General features: G+C 41.2%; 1 protein-coding gene and 1 pseudogene across 1 annotated transcript; both read right to left on the reverse strand.

The window, feature by feature from the left end:
• Nucleotides 1–4,530: 4,530 nt before the first annotated feature.
• Nucleotides 4,531–17,151, reverse strand: TMX1 (thioredoxin related transmembrane protein 1). The gene is made up of 8 exons (XM_002718241.6): nucleotides 16,906–17,151; nucleotides 14,179–14,294; nucleotides 12,215–12,260; nucleotides 11,182–11,310; nucleotides 9,294–9,339; nucleotides 9,100–9,201; nucleotides 8,938–9,004; nucleotides 4,531–6,122 (listed from the first exon to the last, which is right to left on the reverse strand). The coding sequence occupies exons 1-8, from the start codon at nucleotides 17,055–17,057 to the stop codon at nucleotides 5,941–5,943; spliced, it is 840 nt and encodes a 279-aa protein (XP_002718287.3). The 5' UTR covers nucleotides 17,058–17,151; the 3' UTR covers nucleotides 4,531–5,940.
• On the reverse strand, nucleotides 13,964–14,074 carry LOC149122983 (small nucleolar RNA SNORA70; annotated as a pseudogene).
• Nucleotides 17,152–18,962: the final 1,811 nt, after the last annotated feature.

Genomic DNA, 18,962 nt, shown 5'->3' on the forward strand with positions numbered 1-18,962 from the left:
AAGACCCCTACCTTTCACTTTACACAAAAATTAACTCAACATGGATTAAAGACCTAAATCTACAACCCGACACCATCAAATTATTAGAGAGCATTGGAGAAACCCTGCAAGATATAGGTACTGGCAAAGACTTCTTAGAAAAGACCCCAGAAGCACAGGCAGTCAATGCCAAAATTAACTATTGGGATTGCATCAAAGTTTCTGTACTTCAAAGGAAACAGTCAGGAAAGTGAAAAGGAAACTGACAGAATGGGAAAAAATATTTGCAAACTATGCAACAGATAAAGGGTTGATAACCAGAATCTACAAAGAAATCAAGAAACTCCACAACATCAAAACAAACAACCCACTTAAGAGATGGGCCAAGGACCTCAATAGACATTTTTCAAAAGAGGAAATCCAAATGGCCAACAGAAACATGAAAAAATGTTCAAGATCACTAGCAATCAGGGAAATGCAAATCAAAACCACAATGAGGTTCCACCTCACCCCAGTTAGAATGGCTCACATTCAGAAATCTACCAACAATAGATACTGGAGAGGATGTGGGGAAAAAGGGACACTAACCCACTGTTGGTGGGAATGCAAACTGGTCAAGCCACTATGGAAGTCAGTCTGGAGATTCCTCAGAAACCTGAATATAACCCTACCAATCAACCCAGCCATACCACTCCTTGGAATTTACCCAAAGGAAATGAAATTGGCAAACAAAAAGCTGTCTGCACCTTAATGTTTATTGCAGCTCAACTCACAATAGCTGAGACCTGGAACCAACCCAAATGCCCATCAACAATAGACTGGATAAAGAAATCATGGGACATGTACTCTATAGAATACTATTCAGCAGTCAAAAACAATGAAATCCGGTCATTTGCAACAAGATGGAGGAATCTGGAAAACATTATGCTGAGTGAATTGAGCCAGTCCCAAAGGGACAAATATCGTATGTTCTCCCTGATCGGCGACAACTGAGCACCAAAGGGGAAACCTGTTGAAGTGAAATGGACACTATGAGAAACAGAGACTTGATCAGCTCTTGTCCTGTTGATGTACAATGTATTACTTTATCCATTTTAGTATTTTTTTGTTCTAGTACTATTGGTTGAACTCTAATTAACACGCAATTATTCTTAGGTTAGGTGTTTAAATTTTAACTGGAAAGTGATCCCTATTAAATATAAGAGTGGGAATAAGAGAGGAAGGAGATGTACAATTTGGGACATGCTCAATCAGACTTGCCCCAAATGGTGGAGTTAGAAATGTGCCAGGGGATTCCAATACAATCCCATCAAGGTGGCATGTACCAATGCCATCCCACTTGTCCAAGTGATCAATTTCAGTTCACAGTTGATCACACTGATAGGTCTAAGAGTCAAAGGGATCACACAAACAAGACTAGTGTCTGCTCATACTAACTGATAGAATCAAAAGGGAGAGAACGATCCATCATGGTAAGCGGGATACACAGCAGACTCATAGAATGGCAGATGTCCTAAACAGCACTCTGGCCTCAGAATCAGCCCTTAAGGCATTCAGATATGGCTGAAGAGCCCATGAGAGTATTTTAGGCATGGAAAGCCAAGACACTCTGGAAAAAAAAAAACCTAAATGAAAGATCTCTGTGAGATCCCAGTGGAAAGAACGGGGCCATCAAAGAAGGCTGTACCTTTCTCTGAAGGGAGGAGAGAACTTCCACTTTGACTATGACCCTGTTGGAATAAGATCGAAGTCAGTGAACTCAAAAGGCTTTAATAGCCTTGGCAACTCATGACAAGAGCCTAGGGAGATTACTGACGCCATAAACAAGAGTCAAATTGTTAAGTCAACAACAGGAGTCACAGTGTACTTACTTCTCATGTGGGATCTGTCCTTAATGTGTTGTCCAATGTGAAGTAATGCTATAACTAGTACTGAAACAGTATTTTACACTTTGTGTTTTCTGTGTGGGTGCAAACTGATGAAATCTTTACTTAATATATACTAAATTGATCTTCTGTATATAAAGATAATTGAAAATGAATCTTGATGTGAGTGGAATGGGAGAGGGAGCAGGAGATGGGGAGGTGCGAGTGGGAGGGAAATTGGGGGGGGGAGTCATTGTAACCCATATAAACTGTACTTTGAAAATTTTATATTTACTAAATAATAATAATAATAAAAAAAGGCAGAGTTAGAGAGACAGAGAGAGATTGATCCTCCATGTGCTGGTTCACTTCCCAAAAGGATGCAGTGACAGAGGGTGAGCCAGACTGGAGCCAGAGTCCAGGAGCTTCTTCCAGGTCTTCCACATACTTTATTAAAAGCATTGGAGCTAGGAAGATTCTAAAATGATTTACATTGCCTAAGTTATTCTTCAAACTGTTTGTTTCTTTATTCATTTGCAAGGCTGAGAGAGAAAGGGGGGGGGGAGAAAGAGAGAGAATCTTCCATCCATTGGCTCATCCCCAAATGCCCCCAACAGCCAGAGCTGGGCAAGACAGAATCCTGGATTCAGGAACTTGATCCAAGTCTCCCACGCGGGTGGCAGCAACTCAAATATTTGGGCTGTCATCCGCTGCCTCCCAGAATGCACTAGCAGCAAGTTGCTGGGAAGTGGAGGTGCCAGAACTCAAACCCCATTCCTATATGGGATACAGGCATCTCAAGTAGCAGACTAACCCACTGGACCACAATGCCTCCCCTTATATTTAAACTCAGTCTTAGATAAATCAAACCTCTACTTGAGCAATTTACTTTTTCATTTCTCATATTTTCTAGGAAAACAGGCCTAAAAGTAACATCACACATAGCTAAGTGGGTAAAAAGCAGATACAAGCTGATTTCATTAATACTGAAAACGCTGATGTCACGAGTTGTAATCAATGAATAAAAATTATTTTTAAACAGAGAATATTTTAGACCCATTTAAGTGTGTAACTGTATTATCAAACTGGACTACAAAATTTCTAATTCAAATTTATTATCATTCTCATTTAAAAGTTCCAAACAAAAACTGGCAGACATGCAGCACCAACATATTGCGTATACAGTACCAACATCTGTAAGAATGCTCAACTCAAAAAACTACTTTGAGAATACTACCACTCAGTAAGACCACTCACTCAAATTCCAAGTCACAACAATAATCTACTAATAAAAAGACCTAAAACAAAAGCAATTTATTTAAGAACTCTAACTTAAAATTATGGGGATGAATTAGAATGTCCTAGCTAACCCTGAAGTTAAAATTCATCCAAAAATGTTAATCTCATTATAACTACATCCAGACCCTGGACTTAGTGGATCTTTGATGTACTTGGTTGAGTAAGGACACAACTAGCTGGAGAAAACTGCTTTCAAAAGCATCATTTACTTTAACAACTTCATATAGTAACCAAATCACAAGTCTGCAAATACTATTTATGGCTTCTAAATAGCATTCCTTGCTATATTCTGATAAGAGTGGAATTTCAAGACCAAAATAGAGATGGCTGAATCTTCAGTACTTACACTGATGAAAAGTGGCAAGACTGGGAATCTGAATAGGATTCAAGAGTCCACCTTAGCTCCTAGCCTGTTCACCTCAGAGATATTTAACTATCTTAGAGTAGTTTTAAGAACTAAATGAATTCTAAGAAACACCTGTCAAATCTACCAATAGATACAACAATGTGTTGTACCTGTTAGACAAACACAAAAGTCTTCATTAAAATTTTTTGCAGTCTTGCTAATAAATCATTAAGTATTCACACAATATGCGGTAGAACATTGCATTTACTGCTACATACCAGATTTTTAAGAAATTCAGTGGTGGAACTTAACAGTTACACAGGGTGAATGAGCAAGAATTCTCCAGGGTTTAGCTCACTGCATCTTATTCCTGAACCATTTGTAAATGTAGATGGCGTCAACAGAAAACTTACTTGGATGTCTCCAATAACAATCTTTCAGAACTAAGAGATCTATATTTTATGCAACATCAAGTATTTTCTAATTAGAGCCCTGAAAATGTCCTATGTAACACTACCAGAAAAAAGAATGCTTGATAACAGCATTATTTCCTCCATCACTGTAACAGAAGATTCCAACCTTTCAATTACACACATTAAGTACACACACAAGGTTCAGAAAGTTCATAGAAAAATGGAACTGTAAGTTAAGATTATTTTGGTGCAGAAGTTTTGCAATCCAGGTATAATTTTCCCATCACATGCATTTTCCATGCATTTTTTGAAGAACCCTTGTAGGCAAGATTTCAAAAAATTTTCACAATAATAAATGTATCTTTTAGTTCCATATTCTATGAACATTTTGAAGTACTACCACACAGTGATACACACTATTTATCTGAACATAATTAAATACAAGGCAACCAAGCATACTTTCAAGTATGTGACAAGAAACTGTATGGGTCTTCATTATCATTGAAGTACTTAGAAAAGTTTAATTCATGCTTACAATGTTTTTCTAAGGCATTGCAATTGTGTGCAATTCAAACTCCTCAGTGGTAAATATTTAGTATTCTAAAGAACAGACCTCTGAAGAAACTTGTGCTTTACAACACAGTAAGTTTAATGAATTCAGCAGCAAGAGGGTCTAGAAAAAAGGGAACATGACAGAAATCATTCATTACGTAATGGTCAGGTGATTCAGAGTGTTTCTGGTTTGCTTCCCCCTTCTTGCGGCTGACAGTCTATCACACTCCTCTTACTCCATAGTGCAACGTGTGTGTCCTCACTCATGAAGGAATGAAAATAAATGACACATTCCAACACACTGACTGCCACATGTGAAGTGTCATGTAGTATTTCCAGCAGAATAAGAAGTCTGTCTTTTTAAAAACACAAAGAAAGTTGTAACTTTAACACACTAAGCATACATTGACTATAAAACCCATTAGGACTTATCTGTACACAAGGGCAAACTTTTACTGAAAACATGTACTAAAAGATGCTTTTTCCTGAGTAGAATGCAAACTTTATTTTATATCAAATTAAGCTGCAGTGAATTTTTAAAATGTAAAACACCAAGGCTTTCCCACATCAAATAAAAATCAGGAATGTTCACCTTCCATAACTATAAAACAGAAAAGAAAAATTAAAACAGACGCTTTCATCAAGAGTGACATAGAAGTGAAAAAAGTGGCCAAAATTATCAACAATTCAACTTGATGGCTCCCTCAGTAAATTTCAGTTTGAAACAACAGAAAAGAATTATTTACCCACAGTAAATACAACAGTGATAGTGTTCACATCATTCAATTTGAAAAAGGTGACCCTTGGCAACCAAGAAAATAAAACACACAGAGGGAACAAAAGCAGCCATCAACCTTTGTGAGAACTGAGAAAGTTATCAGGGACTTAGAAAAACCTCCTTGATCAGTAGTAGCATTTCCTCTATTACCATGTGTAGAAAACTGTAATTAAAGTAAAGTAGTTATTATTAGTTGCATAATCTAAAAATATGAGATTTTGGATCATGTCTCTAAAAAGACTAGAACTGTTACTGAAATACACATTTCTTGAGACAACGGGCAAAGTTCCCATTTATGGGAAATATGTTCTTTTTTTTCACACAGTGAAACTGAGAAAAATTATATCAAGTGAGAAATCTTTTTTTCTCTAAAGTAAGGATCTTAAATACCCCATAATGTAATACTTGAGAAACATAATTTTTCAACTCAGACTTCAAACAGGTAACTATAAAATAAACACACAAATCTTATTGCTTGGCACTAGATTTTTTTCAAAATGTAAAAGCTGTTGAAACCACCATACTGTCCTTAAATCATACTTCAAGCTTTTATAACTAGTGCTTTTATTTTCTGAAGACTGCTCAATTAATGACAAACTAGACTGGACCCTGCATTATACAAGCAAGTCACAGTTCACTTCAAACCAAAAGAAATGATCCATCTTCTGTTTCTGCCGAAATCGTAGTAGAGAGAGGTATAAAAATGAACTAGGACTGATCTGCGGCCTGCGAGGGGCCCACCGCACGCTGTCTTAGGGCATCTGCCTGTACAAAGTCTTTCTTTGCTCCCCCTCCATTTTTGGCTTCCTCTTCTGAAACATCTTCCTCATCAGCTTCTTGTTCTTCTTCCACTTTTTTCAAAGGTTGAGAAAATTCTGGCAACGATTTCTCTTAAAAAAAAAAAAAAAAAGAGACCACGAACGTGTTTTTGTTGATATATTAGATTTTTTTTACAGTAAAATGAATATACAATAGTGAATCACATGTCCATAAATTGCTTTGGCATTTATTTATATTTGGATTTTCAGAAGGAAATTCTAAAATTTTGCCAGTTTCACTGAAGAGTGTTTCTGATGAAGTGTTAAACTATTTTTTAAAAGTTAATTAGTAACAATAACATGCACAAACCTTATTATTTACTTAATTTGAAGGGCAGTGAGACACAGGTCCCCCATCTGCTAATTCACCCCCCAATCACTCACAACAGCCAGGTCAGGGCCAAGCCAAACTCAGCAGCCCAGAACTCAATCCTGGTCTCTCACATGGGTGACAGACTCAAGTACTTGAGCCATCATCACTTGCTGCCTCATTGCATGCACATGAGCAGGAAGTCCGACTGGGACTGGAACCCAGGCACTCCAATCTAGGATGCGGGTGCTCCAGTTGGCATCCTAACTACTTGCCAAACACCTGCCCCAAAATGTACAAATCTCAAGTGCTCAGCTCAAGCAATACTGAACTAGGTACACACCCATACCTGTTCTGTTTTCTTACAGGTTCAGGAGTTAGTGACTTAAGCTTACAGCCTGTCATTTTACTGAGACACAGCAGACAGGATTGGGCTAAAGAGCTTTTCTCTTTTCAGTGATCGCAGACTGCCCCTAATCTGGCAAACCTGAAGGAGAGTGGTCAGGGGATGGAGGTAAGACAGAAAAAATTACAGAAAGCATTTACCATAGAGGACAATCCCTCATTTGGTTGGGTTAGCAGTCCCTGCCTATGCCATAGCCCATGTGGTTTTGGCAAGTACCACAGTTCACAGAGGTGAATCTCCACCCAAAATGTTTGGGTCTCCCAACAACAACAACTGAGCAATGTCTACAGTTTATTTTTGGCTGGCACATCTTGGGAGGAATACTGCTGAACATCCTATATGAACACTATTAAGAATTATCCAGCCCTGGCCGGTGCCGCAGCTCACTAGGCTAATCCTCTGCCTGTGGCGCTGGCACCCTGGGTTCTAGTCCCGGTTGGGGCGCCAGATTCTGTCCCGGTTGCTCCTGTTCCAGTCCAGCTCTCTGCTGTGGCCCAGGAAGGCAGTGGAGGATGGCCCAAGTGCTTGGGCCCTGCACCCCCATGGGACACCAGGAGGAAGCACCTGGCTCCTGGCTTCGGATTGGCACAGCGCGCCGTCTGGAGCAGCCATTTCGGGGGTGAACCAATGGAAGGAAGACCTTTCTCTCTCTCTCTCTCACTGTCTAACTCTGCCTTTAAAAAAAAAAAAAAAAAAAAAGAATTATCCAGCCCAAAACACCATTCTTGTGGAGGCTGATAATGCTTGTTTACAGTACTTGTCCTCAAAGTGAGCCCTTACATAAGTGGGATTTCTACAAAAATTTCTACAAAATATATTTCTACAAAAGATAGATAGGTTTAGGAGGAAAATGGATTTCCTTCTAACTCTTGGATTATGAGTTATGCCTTTTTATAACTATCTATGCTGACTATAAGAGCCAACCTTAGAAAAATATAACCAGGGGGCCAGCATTGTGGCGTAGCAGGTAAGGCCAATGCCTTTAGTGCCAGCATCCGATATGGGCAGCCAGTTCAAGTTCCAGCTGCTCCACTTCTGGTCCAGCTTCCTGCTGATGCACCTGAAAGAGCAACAAAGGATGGCCCGAAGACTTGAGCCCCTGCATACACGTGAGAGACCCAGAAGAAGCTCCTGGCTCCTGACTTAAGCCTGGCCCAGCTCCAGTTGTTGCAGTCATTTGGGGAGTGAACCAGTAGGTGGAAGATCTCTCTAACTCTGCCTTTCAAATAAATAAATAAATATTTTAAAAAGGGAAAAGAGAAATGTAAGGAGAACTGAGCAATTCAGGAACACAGAGCATCTTAACAACAATATTTAAGCCCCAAAGATCCAGTCAACTCTGCCCTCACTCTTCCTTGCTATAAGAACCAAGAAATTCTCATTTTGTCTCAGAATAGATAGAGTTGGGTTTCTATCCCTTTCAATTCAAAACTTAAGGAAGCCAAACACTAATCCTGGAAAAAAAACAAGTGGTCTGTTATAGAAGCAGCAGTATCATGTTAAAATCTGAATTAGGGGCAGGTTAAGATGCCACCTGGGATGCTCACACCCATATATATCAAAGTGAATGGGTTCAAGTCCTATCTCCACTTCCAATTCCAGCTGCCTGCTAATGTGCACCCTGGGCAGCACAGGTGAAAGCTCAAGTACTTGGGTCCCTGTCTCCCATGGAGGTAACCCAGATTGAGTTAAAGAATCCTGGTTTTGGCATGGCTTAGCCCTGGCTGTTGCTGGCACTTGGGAGTACACAAGTGGATGGAAGATCCGTATCACTCCATCTCTTTTACTAAAGAAAGTAAATATGAAAAAAAGAAATTTTTTTTTGAAAACCTCTTTTAGAATATATTTAGGGGCAGGTATTAGGCACAGGATTAAGATGCCACTTGGGACATCTGTATTCTATTATCAGAGTACCTAGAATCAAGACACTTCTAGTTCCACCTTTCTGCTAATGCACACCCTGGGAACCAGCAGATGATGGTTCAAGTATCTGGGTCCCTGTCATCTAAATGGGAGCTCTAGATGGAGTTCTGGGTCCCTGGCTTCCACTTGCCCCAAGCTTAATTGTCATAAGGATTTGGACAGTACAGCAGATGGATGATCTCTCTCTATTGGTGTGTCTGTGCCATTACCTTTCAAATAAAATTTTGAAATACTTAAAATATGCTTACTTGAAGGGTAGGGCTGTGGTCTGCGTCGTTTTGAAGGACAAAGGCAATCAGCTAAAAATATCATGCACTGCAAAAATACATGTAAAAATATATGATACAGCAACTATATTATTGTATTTTAAAATATTTTTCTCCCTAGTATTCTGAAAATGAAGTACTTACAAGTCCTAACAACAGTCCTGAAAGCAGAGTTGCTAAAGCAAAAACTGTATATGATCCCCAAACCGGCAATCCAAGGTCTTCAATAAAATAGTTATGACAAGTCTAAAACCAAAAGAAAAAAAAACTGAAAATCTGTATTTTTTAAAAGTTGGTATTAAAAATGCTCAAGATGGAAATAATATTTTAGTCCATACCCTGATATACATAGATAGCTGGAAGAGTGCTGACATACTACTCATCCTAAAATAAAAAATAAGAAATGAATGAAAAACTGATTTAAACACACAAATTGTCCACATTAATATATTCTATTCTTTACCATGTAATTTTCCCCAAAAGACAGAATTTTTGGATAATGTTAATTAAGTAGTGACACATCACTTATTTCACACCTGTGATAAAGCAGATTCATTAAAATTAAGTTTCTGAATTGTTATCACAATCTGAAATCCTCATAAATAAAATACTTGATATTTCTCTTTCCTTTCCTACTGTTTTGAGAGTAATCGTTCAAGTAATTATTTCTGAATGCAGAGTAACAGGTTACAAACCCTATGAAATCAGTTGGAAATGGCAATTCTTATTCACTCTTAAAAACCTCCAAAGACTGAGTAGAAAAGGAAGCCTGGGAACACACTGAATTGATTCTTTCTACCCAAGAATTACCCTTGTACTAAAATTAACGAAAATTTACAATAGTGTTAGTTTGGCATATTATGATATGCCAGTTACATAGGAAATAAATGCTGTCATGAATAAAAATAATTCAGGTTTAAAAGAGCAGTTAAAAAAAAAGGCACACTACAAAAACAGTAACGGCCTGTGGGATCCCATCGGTTTTCTCTCTAGCAAAAAGCGCCGGTAGGGTTGCCAACTAGCCAAAGGATGGCCTGACCCAAGTGCCAATCCCTAGGATAGGTAAATGTGCTGAGGAATGAGTCAAACTGCCAATAAAAAAGGCACACACTCACACCCTGAGGATTCAACAGAGATTTAAAAGCAACTATCTTCTTGAACCGAAGAAGAGTAAAAGGTTCAATTACGAGATGAGATAGCAAAGATCAAAAATCAGTTACATTTTAAGATCAGCATAGAAAGGCACCTTCCATTATTTAAAAGGTTAAGTGGGAATAGGAACAGAGAACTGAAACATGGCCCTCCTATATTCTGTACCAAGTAATTTATATCCAGAGTAACAGGTTCCTTTAACTGAGTCGCCACAGTGGTTCAATGGGTAAGTTCTGACAGCTGAAACACAATTCAAAAGTTTTGTCAGAAACAGGGATATGAAAGGAAAAGATGCTAAACTACTTCTCCCACACAGAGTCCACAGCATATTTCCATTATATAGCAGGAGCTCCTACTCCAAATGTTCCAAGGGCAACTGTGGTTGAAGGGACAATAAGAGACAGCTTAGCCAAACAGGGATGAGTCCACAGTGAACACGCCTAACATCATTATTCCCAGAGGTCTCTCAAATGAGTGAGGGGTCTTGTGCCCCCACAGCAGAGCCGGACACATGCTTGCCATTTCCCATCTTTACCACTCTACAGTAAACTGCTAAGGAGAAATCTACCTACCATCAAGCATCCACAAATTTCAATGGTCAGTGATACCATTAGGATCATCGTTCATCCACACTATTCACAGAAGTTGTCAGACAAGTGGAATAATCAACCAAACAAAATTCAATAACTTACATCAAGAATTTAACTCTAAAGGTAACTAGAATAGGTAAATGAGCTTTTTCCTTTCTGATTATCACACTTTACCCATTATATTACTCATGCTCTTCAGGGGGTTAATATTTAGGTGTCTGATGATAATTATGACCAAAGCTACAAAGCAAATAAATTCCTGAAAAGCTATTCAACTGAATTCTAGAGAATGCTTCCTTCTAGCTTCCTTCTGTGTTAACAAGCATATATATACACAGCTGACTGCTAGGGTCATATCAAACACCCAAAAAAACCCAAGTGTACCTTAAAAGCACAAGAAAAACTGAGTATGAATGTTTCACTGACATAATCATCTGCTCCAATTAATTCTAAAATAGGTAAGAAAAAAGTCCCTCCTACTTACAGAACAGAACCAGGACCAAACCAGGATGAAACAGGCTCAATGCTCTTCCACTCTTTCTCACTTATGAAGTTTATGAAGTCCTTCTTGCTCCTTGGCCCCTGATAGCGCCTAAATTCACCATCTTTACAACTAAAGAGGGTCAGAATTAAATCATTAACCAGCATGGAGTAGTAAATTTTGTTTTTGCTATTTCTACTACTTATTTTACAGTCAGTCCTAATATTCAAAAGCATTAGCAATGAATAAGTAAACAAATGATAATAATTACCTATTCATGACAACTCAGCATCAAATTTAATTCAATAAGGCTATATTTTTAAAAACTCATAAACCTTAAGATTTTTATTGTGCTTTTCCAAATAAAACTACTAAACACAATATATAGATAATCTCAGAAAATCAATTTGAAGTCTGATCTGTAATGAACATATTAAAGGTACTACTATAGGGGCCGGCAGTAGAAGATGGCCAAGTCCTTGGGCCCCTGCACCCATATGGGACACCTGGAAGAAGCTCTTGGCTCCTGGCTTCAGACTGGCCCAGCTCTGCCACTGTGCCCATCTGGGGCATGAACCACCAGATCAAAGAGTTCTCTCCCTCTGCCTCTCAGTAACTCTGCTTTTCAAGTAAATAAATAAATCTTTAAAAAAAAAAACTTTCAAAGTTTCATTTAAACCCTACTTTCCCCAGGAATCACTCACCTAATAGTGCTTTCTCCTTAGCCCAGCTTTTTACAGCAATCACTACTACTAAGGGCTCATAACCACTGACTATGATAAATCAAGACCACGCCAGTTCCTGTGAACACCACCTTCCCAAACCACTTCGCCTCTGAGAATGTAGACTATTTCATTTATCATCCGTCTATTTAAAAGCTTCCAGGGCAACAGTGGGAACAAAGCAAAGCCTGTGAAATATCTGCCAAATATAATAAGATTACTTCAGCTCCTCAAACATGATTCAAGCCAGAGCCCTATTATTCTGATTACACTAATGCTTCCTTCTCCATAACAGAAAATCTTCAAATACTCACTGATAAATAGTAGGAAGGGCAGTTATGATAAACCGTCCACTCAGTCCTGCAAACAGTGAAGAACAAATAGGTTTTATATGGGCCAATTACTACTTAAAGGCTGATTTTTAATCATTTAAATACTAGTATGAAATATTACAATTGTACATAAAATAGTTGAATTTTGTAATAAGCAATGAAAAACATGAACTATCTTCTTAAAGCCATTAGTGGAAACATAACACTGCTGACTATTATTTCAACTAAAATGTGAGGAAGAATATTGAAAATATTCATGAATATAAACACAACTGCTGTTATAAAGACTACTAGTGATGAATCGTAGACAGCACAACTTGATATCTGAGGATGTTCAAGTCCCTTAAGTAAAACTCACAGTTCTGCATATGACCCACACATATCCTCCCATACACTGTAAATCATCTTTATGATACTTACAATGCCTGATACAATGTCAATGTTATGAAAATAGTTGTTATACTGCACTGTTTAGAGAATCCTGACCAAGACAAAAGTCTGTACATGTTCAGTATAGATGTTATTCCTGGCCCCCTTCAACCCCCAAATACTGTCCACACTTGTTGGCTGAACCTATCCTCAGATGCAGAACCCTTGGATACGGAAGTCTGACTATATTAAGATCTTAGAAGGGTCTAAAGTCAAATGAAATTGCACTTTAAATTCAAGAATCAAAGGCAGTTTAAGGTGTTGTTAGAAATAGAAAGGTCTGGCCGGCGCCGTGGCTCACTAGGCTAATCCTCCGCCTTGTGGCGCCAGCACACCAGGTTCTAGTCCCGGTCGGGGCGCCGGATTCTGTCCTGGTTGCCCCTCTTCCAGGCCAGCTCTCTTCTGTGGCCCGGGAGTGCAGTGGAGGATGGCCCAAGTGCTTGGGCCCTGCACCCCATGGGAGACCAGGAGAAAGCACCTGGCTCCTGCCATCGGATCAGTGCGGTGCGCCGGCCACAGCGGCCATTGGAGGGTGAACCAACGGCAAAAGGAAGACCTTTCTCTCTGTCTCTCTCTCTCTCACTGTCCACTCTGCCTGTCAATAAATAAATAAATAAATAAAAATTAAAAAAAAAAAAAAAACCAGAAAGGACGGTGAACATTTCATAAAACAGGCAATAATGACAGCAGCCAACAATTACAAACCACGTGTCAAGCACTGTGAACTAAGATTTAACCTTGTGTCCTTCAGGTTTCTTACTTATAAAGTGAGAACATTATATATCTCACAGAGTCGTGCAGGAATTAAATAATAAATGCTAAACATGTGAGAGTACTGTAATGAGAATATGCTCAAGAAATATTACCTGCTACTATCATTTGGGATGGGGTAGCTAAGAAGTTAAGTTTACTGGGACCACCAAAAACAGGTAAGATGTGGCTACCTGAGAAAGGAACATCATTAACGGCAGTACTGGCCACTTGTGCAGGGAGCCAAGTCAGGACTGACCTAACAGAGGGCTTTGCAATTAAGAGGCCAAACCCTCAAATTACGGGTAGTAATTGTGGAACTCAATTTCAGAGATGGTCTTCCCTGTTCAGGGAAAGTGACCTGCACTCTAAAAAGAAACTCAGCCACTCTCAGTACTCTCAAACTTGGTATGCATGCAAATGATGCCCCGGTTATTGTCCACCTCAGTATAGTGTTCTAGGATTTCTCAAAGGCGTCTTACATGCTAGTCTAGGGCTTGTGATACAAACCAAAGACCAGAGACAGCTATGTGAGCCAGAATGGGGAGTGGGTGATATCTCCAAGGTACCCCGGTGTACCACGCACCAAAAAGGAGCTGCTTTTCACAGCCACTGCAAACTGAGCCCCCAGGGAAGCAGGTTAGCGGGCTCAGCTAGCTGCAGACCTTAAATCTAATGAAGGGTGGAGTTAAAACCACGTAATGCAGAAAATATGATGAATGTATCAACCCAATGTGCCAACAAACAAAGCCACACATTTTCAGTACCTGTCTGCTCCGTGACATCTACTTTTCCAACATTCACTTCAAGATCTTCTCCCCATTCAGCAAAACTTTCCCATTCTGGTTGAAGATTCTGACAAGCAGGACACCATGGAGCATAACTAGGGAATGTAATTTTTTTTAAAAAAAGTTACACAAGCTAATGATCATTCATCCTGTAATGAAACCTTTAAAATGTGTAACTTGTGAAGCATATTTAATAGTAAAAACACTGAAGAAAGCAAAATGGTTAATTTCAAACAAAAGAGTTCTAAATGTGGGTCAAAGAATCTAGAAATCAAGAAGCATGAGTTAATGATTCTGACTACATAAAAGTAATTCCAAGAATAAGTTCTGAGGACTCAAGTGCTTTTTCATAGGTAAATCAGGTTTTTAATAGCCTTTGGATTTTTCTACCAAAATGCAGCCACTAGAAGCTCAAAGTCAAATTTGGTGTTCACCAATTCTAATGATTTTACATTGCAAAGTCACAAATGCAAAGTGTTGGAAAAACAGGAAGTGCCTTTAGGCTGTGGTGAAGAAGGAAGCCCTCACTCCATCTTAAGGCCACAACCATCACTCAGCAAGACTGCTGGAAAGGATGCCAGCCCACCTTGGCAGGCTATACATTTTTAAAAGAAGCCACAGATCTGCATTTCTCTGTAGAAGTATTATTTCAAATCTAACCCACACCCAAAACTAAGGCTAAACTGGAATTCTTTTGGCCCAGTTAGGTAAACCCCTTTCCATAGAAAAAAAATTTTATGGCCAAACACATTAGCAATTTAATTACTGCTCTGCTATTGTCTCCTCAGGCCCTGATTTCCCCCAGGACTTTGTTTTTCCACTTCACTGTATAGTCTTGGAATTTGCCCCCACCACACACCTTTTCCATGGAACCAAGAAGAATAAAGCTTATCACTGTTAAACACAAATACAGCTTCCGTTCTTCACATTTTGACATATTTTAGGAAAAATCAAACTCCCAAAAGAGCACTGCAGAACAAACTAGTACTATACTAAACAATAAACTGTTTTGCAACAAAATAACCTTACAACACAGTTTCTAATCAGAAATGAAGCTACAGAAGATGATTCACTTGCAACTAAGTGAAGACTACCTGGGCTATTACATTCTTTCTTTTTAAAGTTCATTTTGTTTCTTTGTGTTTTTTAAAGGCCTACTGTCAGAATTTCTAGCAAAGGAAAAATAGAAAACCACAATACTATCATTTCTGACAGATGCACTAATTTGGGCTTAGCTAATATTCAGTGTTTTTGTAAGTTTTGTTCCCATTAATACTTCTTCTGACTGCTGCGTTTATAGAGTTTGACCAAGTGACTTAAAATATACTCATTTAATGATCCTTGCATACAAATTCTTAATCACTTAATATGTTGCCCATAACACTATGACAAAACAGAGCTGTCACTGGGTGTATTTCCTTTCCCTCTGGCTTCAATGGTGCCTGAACTGAACTTTGAAGTTGTAGACCACATGCATCCCATAATCATTTCTCCTGTCTTATCCTTATGAAGTTTGAGGAGTTTCTCCCCTTTTAACTACCTCAAGGAGTTACTCATTTGGCTTTTTGGGGCCTCCATTTCCACCGACATCCAAACTGGTAACCCTGGGTACGCCCATGATACAGGCACTCACTCGCTTGACCGGTGTTAAACAAGGGGGTGTTCCAGTAACCCTACTCTCCATGTCTCCTCTGGAGGCCCAGATAAAGCTCCGGGAGCAGCATCTGGACAGGCTAACTAAAGTATTTAGGCAGCTAAAAAATGTAGGAAGTAACACCTGTCATAGAGAACGTGGCGAGCATTACTAAGATCTGCACAGGTGCTTGTCAGTGTGCAGCACAGTTATGCAGTAAGGGTTTGTTCACTAGTATCCACAGGTGTATTGATAACGTCATCAACACCGCCAACTAAGCATGTAAAGCAAGGGCGGTTATTTCCTATCGCTGCAGAACAGACATTCAAATGGAATCCCTCACAAACACATGATTTTGTTAGAACAGGTAACAACCTAGCACCCCTGAAAATGTACAATAATCACCCTAATGTAGTAACTTTATTTCAATGCAGTAACAAAGGCCTAGGAGTTGCAACTTAAGGCACTCTCTACACTGCAAAAACCACTGAAAGGAAAAACGAGAGTGGAGTGAAAAACAAGGGGCAAAAAGGGGAAACGGAGACTTAAGAATAACCCAGCTGGAGTTTTACTCAGCATTTGCAGTGTTTAAAACAAAAACACCACGCTTAATTAAACACAACCTCAAATCCCAACGCTCCCAACGCGAACTATCGCTCGGCATTCTTCCGTGAGCCAAGTCTGGAAGCCTGCGCAGGACCGTTCTCAAACAAACCACGCGCGGGAACCCGGCAGGACCGCCGCCCGCCAGCCGTCCCCACCCCATCCTCCAAGCCACCAAGAAACGCTGCGCGGAATGTCGAAGCCCTCGGGCGCACCACGGCGCTGGAAGGGACTCCAGGGTGCTGCAGTGGGAACTTCACGTTCCCAGGTAAGTGCCGAGCAGGGGGGGTGGCACCAAGCCGGTGGCGGATTCCAGGAGTTTGGGGGGTCGGGGACAGTGGCGGCCGCGATTCCGGGGAACCCAGACTCCCTCTGAGGGGCGCGGGCGCCAAGCCGCGGTCCAGGCTCGGATGCAGGACCCCGGCCGGTGCGGCGGGTCAGGGGACCCGGGACCGCAGCCCCGAACTCACAATTCTATCATCCACTCTCCTTCCAGCAACTCTCTCCAGTTCTCGTCGGTGATGACGCGCACGTCGCTCCTCCGCCCGTAAGTGCAGGGAGCCCCCCAAAGCAACAGCACCAAGACTGTCAGAGGAAGCACGGGACTCCCGGGGGGCGCCATGTCGGACGCTCGCCCACCTCACCGACAGCGCGGCGGCCCCCACCTCCCCGCAGTGGCTCTCACTTCCGCCCTCGCCGGTCTGCGCCTGCGCACTACGGCGCGGCGGGGCGCGCGATCCGAATGCGCATGACGGCGCCCTGGGCTCGCGCCGACCCATAGTGCGCATGACTGAAAGCGGCCTCCACCCACCTACTGGAGTGCCCCAATCTTGGGGCGAGGACGAGAGCCCGAAGGGGGCGTGGCCTGGGGGAGGGGCGGGGCTTCGCCGAAAACGGGTTTTAAAAAATCGCCTCCAGGATTTTGGCGCTAAAAGGTTACTCTAGCCAACTGGTGGGTTAACACGAAATCAGTTTCCAGTTAAATACTCTTCAGAGTTTTCATTTGTTTTTGGAAATTTTTGGTTGTGCAGCTGATGGATGTAGATAGGAGTCGGAATATTGGTTCACCCTGGGTGATTGTGGACTGGGAAAGTGCAGAGGGCCCCTTACCTGGTGATCTTTGTATTTGCTACCTTGGTGGGAACAGGGGTTACACATGTTATATATTTCTGTTAGGTCGTCACAAAGCACACCAAACACCGGAGTAAGGGAAAGGGTTTATTGAGGAAACCCAGCAGACTGGAGGGAAGGGGCGAAGAAGGAAAAAGAGAGTAAGAGAGAAAGAGGAGAGGGGTGAGGGGAGTGAAAGAGAAGAAGAGGAAGCTATAGTGAGCAGGAGAGAAGAGAGAAGCCAAGAGAGCACGTGTTCAGGAACAGGCTCTTTTAAAACTTTGCCTGAGGGCGGGCAGGGAAGCAGGAGCAGCGAATCCCATTAGGATGGGGGTGGGGCTTGACACCAGCGGTTGGGCCAAGTGGACACCTGGCTTCCAGCAATGGCAGCGGGAACCAGGAACGGGGCCTAGGATGTAAATCCGGGTGTAGATCGCACCATAGATAAAACTGTGCCAGTTTCCTGACAACACGGGCATGGCCACAGGGAGAAAAATATTTGTACATTTTAAGATCAGTACGCTTTATGCACTTTGAGGTGTACCCCTGAATTCAAATAAGAAACTTGGAATAGAGATGGTAGATTAGAACTTCAAGACGGCAGAAGACACAGGCTTGTTCCCTGTGCAGTGCCCACGTCGGCCAAATGCAAACAGTAAATTCCAGTTGGACCACATACCACCCTCCAGTGGATGGTGCCCAGGAATCTGCATTCTAGCTAGATCGCCTGCAGCATTGCTGCTTTATTGTTTTGCCTTTTGAGGGTTGGGGGGTGGTGCTCTGTTTTTTGCTTTCCTCACTAGCTGCTGCTTCTCAGACTTCTTCACCTTGCCCTCCAGTACTGCCTGCCAGATACTGGCATGATGCTTCCGGATGTGCTACTGCTTCTGTGGTCCCCTTTACTCATGTGGACTCACGCCAGATAACCTCATCCTGGCTTTAAAAGCCTTCCATACGCCTGTCATCTGGGAACTACAGACGTTGTATATTGAACTCCTTGCTTGTTAGCTTTTGCATATTTAATAAGCAGCTCAAATATCACAAGACCAACACCCCACACACACACCGCGGGAAAAAAAAAAAGTGAGAATTCTCTATTCTCCCTGTGCTAGTCTTCTATCTCAGTAAAGACCCCTCAGGTCTACCTGGTTGCTCCAGCCAAAAATTTATGTATTGATTCTTTTTTTTTAATTTGTTTTTTATTTATTGGAAAGGCAGGGTTAGAGAAAGAAGAGAGATCTTCCATCTGCTCATTCACTCCCCAAATGGATGAAAAGGCTGTTGCTGGGGCAGGCTGAAGCCAGGAGCCCAGAGCTTCCTCCTGGTCTTCACGTGGGTGCAGGGGCCCAAGCACTTTGGGCCATCTTCCACTGCTTTCCCAGGCAATTCAGCAGGGAGCTGGATTGGATAGCAGCCG

This window comes from Oryctolagus cuniculus, chromosome 12, assembly GCF_051225735.1.
Source record: "Oryctolagus cuniculus isolate XC-2025 breed Fujian yellow rabbit chromosome 12, ASM5122573v1, whole genome shotgun sequence".
Taxonomy (NCBI): Eukaryota; Metazoa; Chordata; class Mammalia; order Lagomorpha; family Leporidae; genus Oryctolagus; species Oryctolagus cuniculus.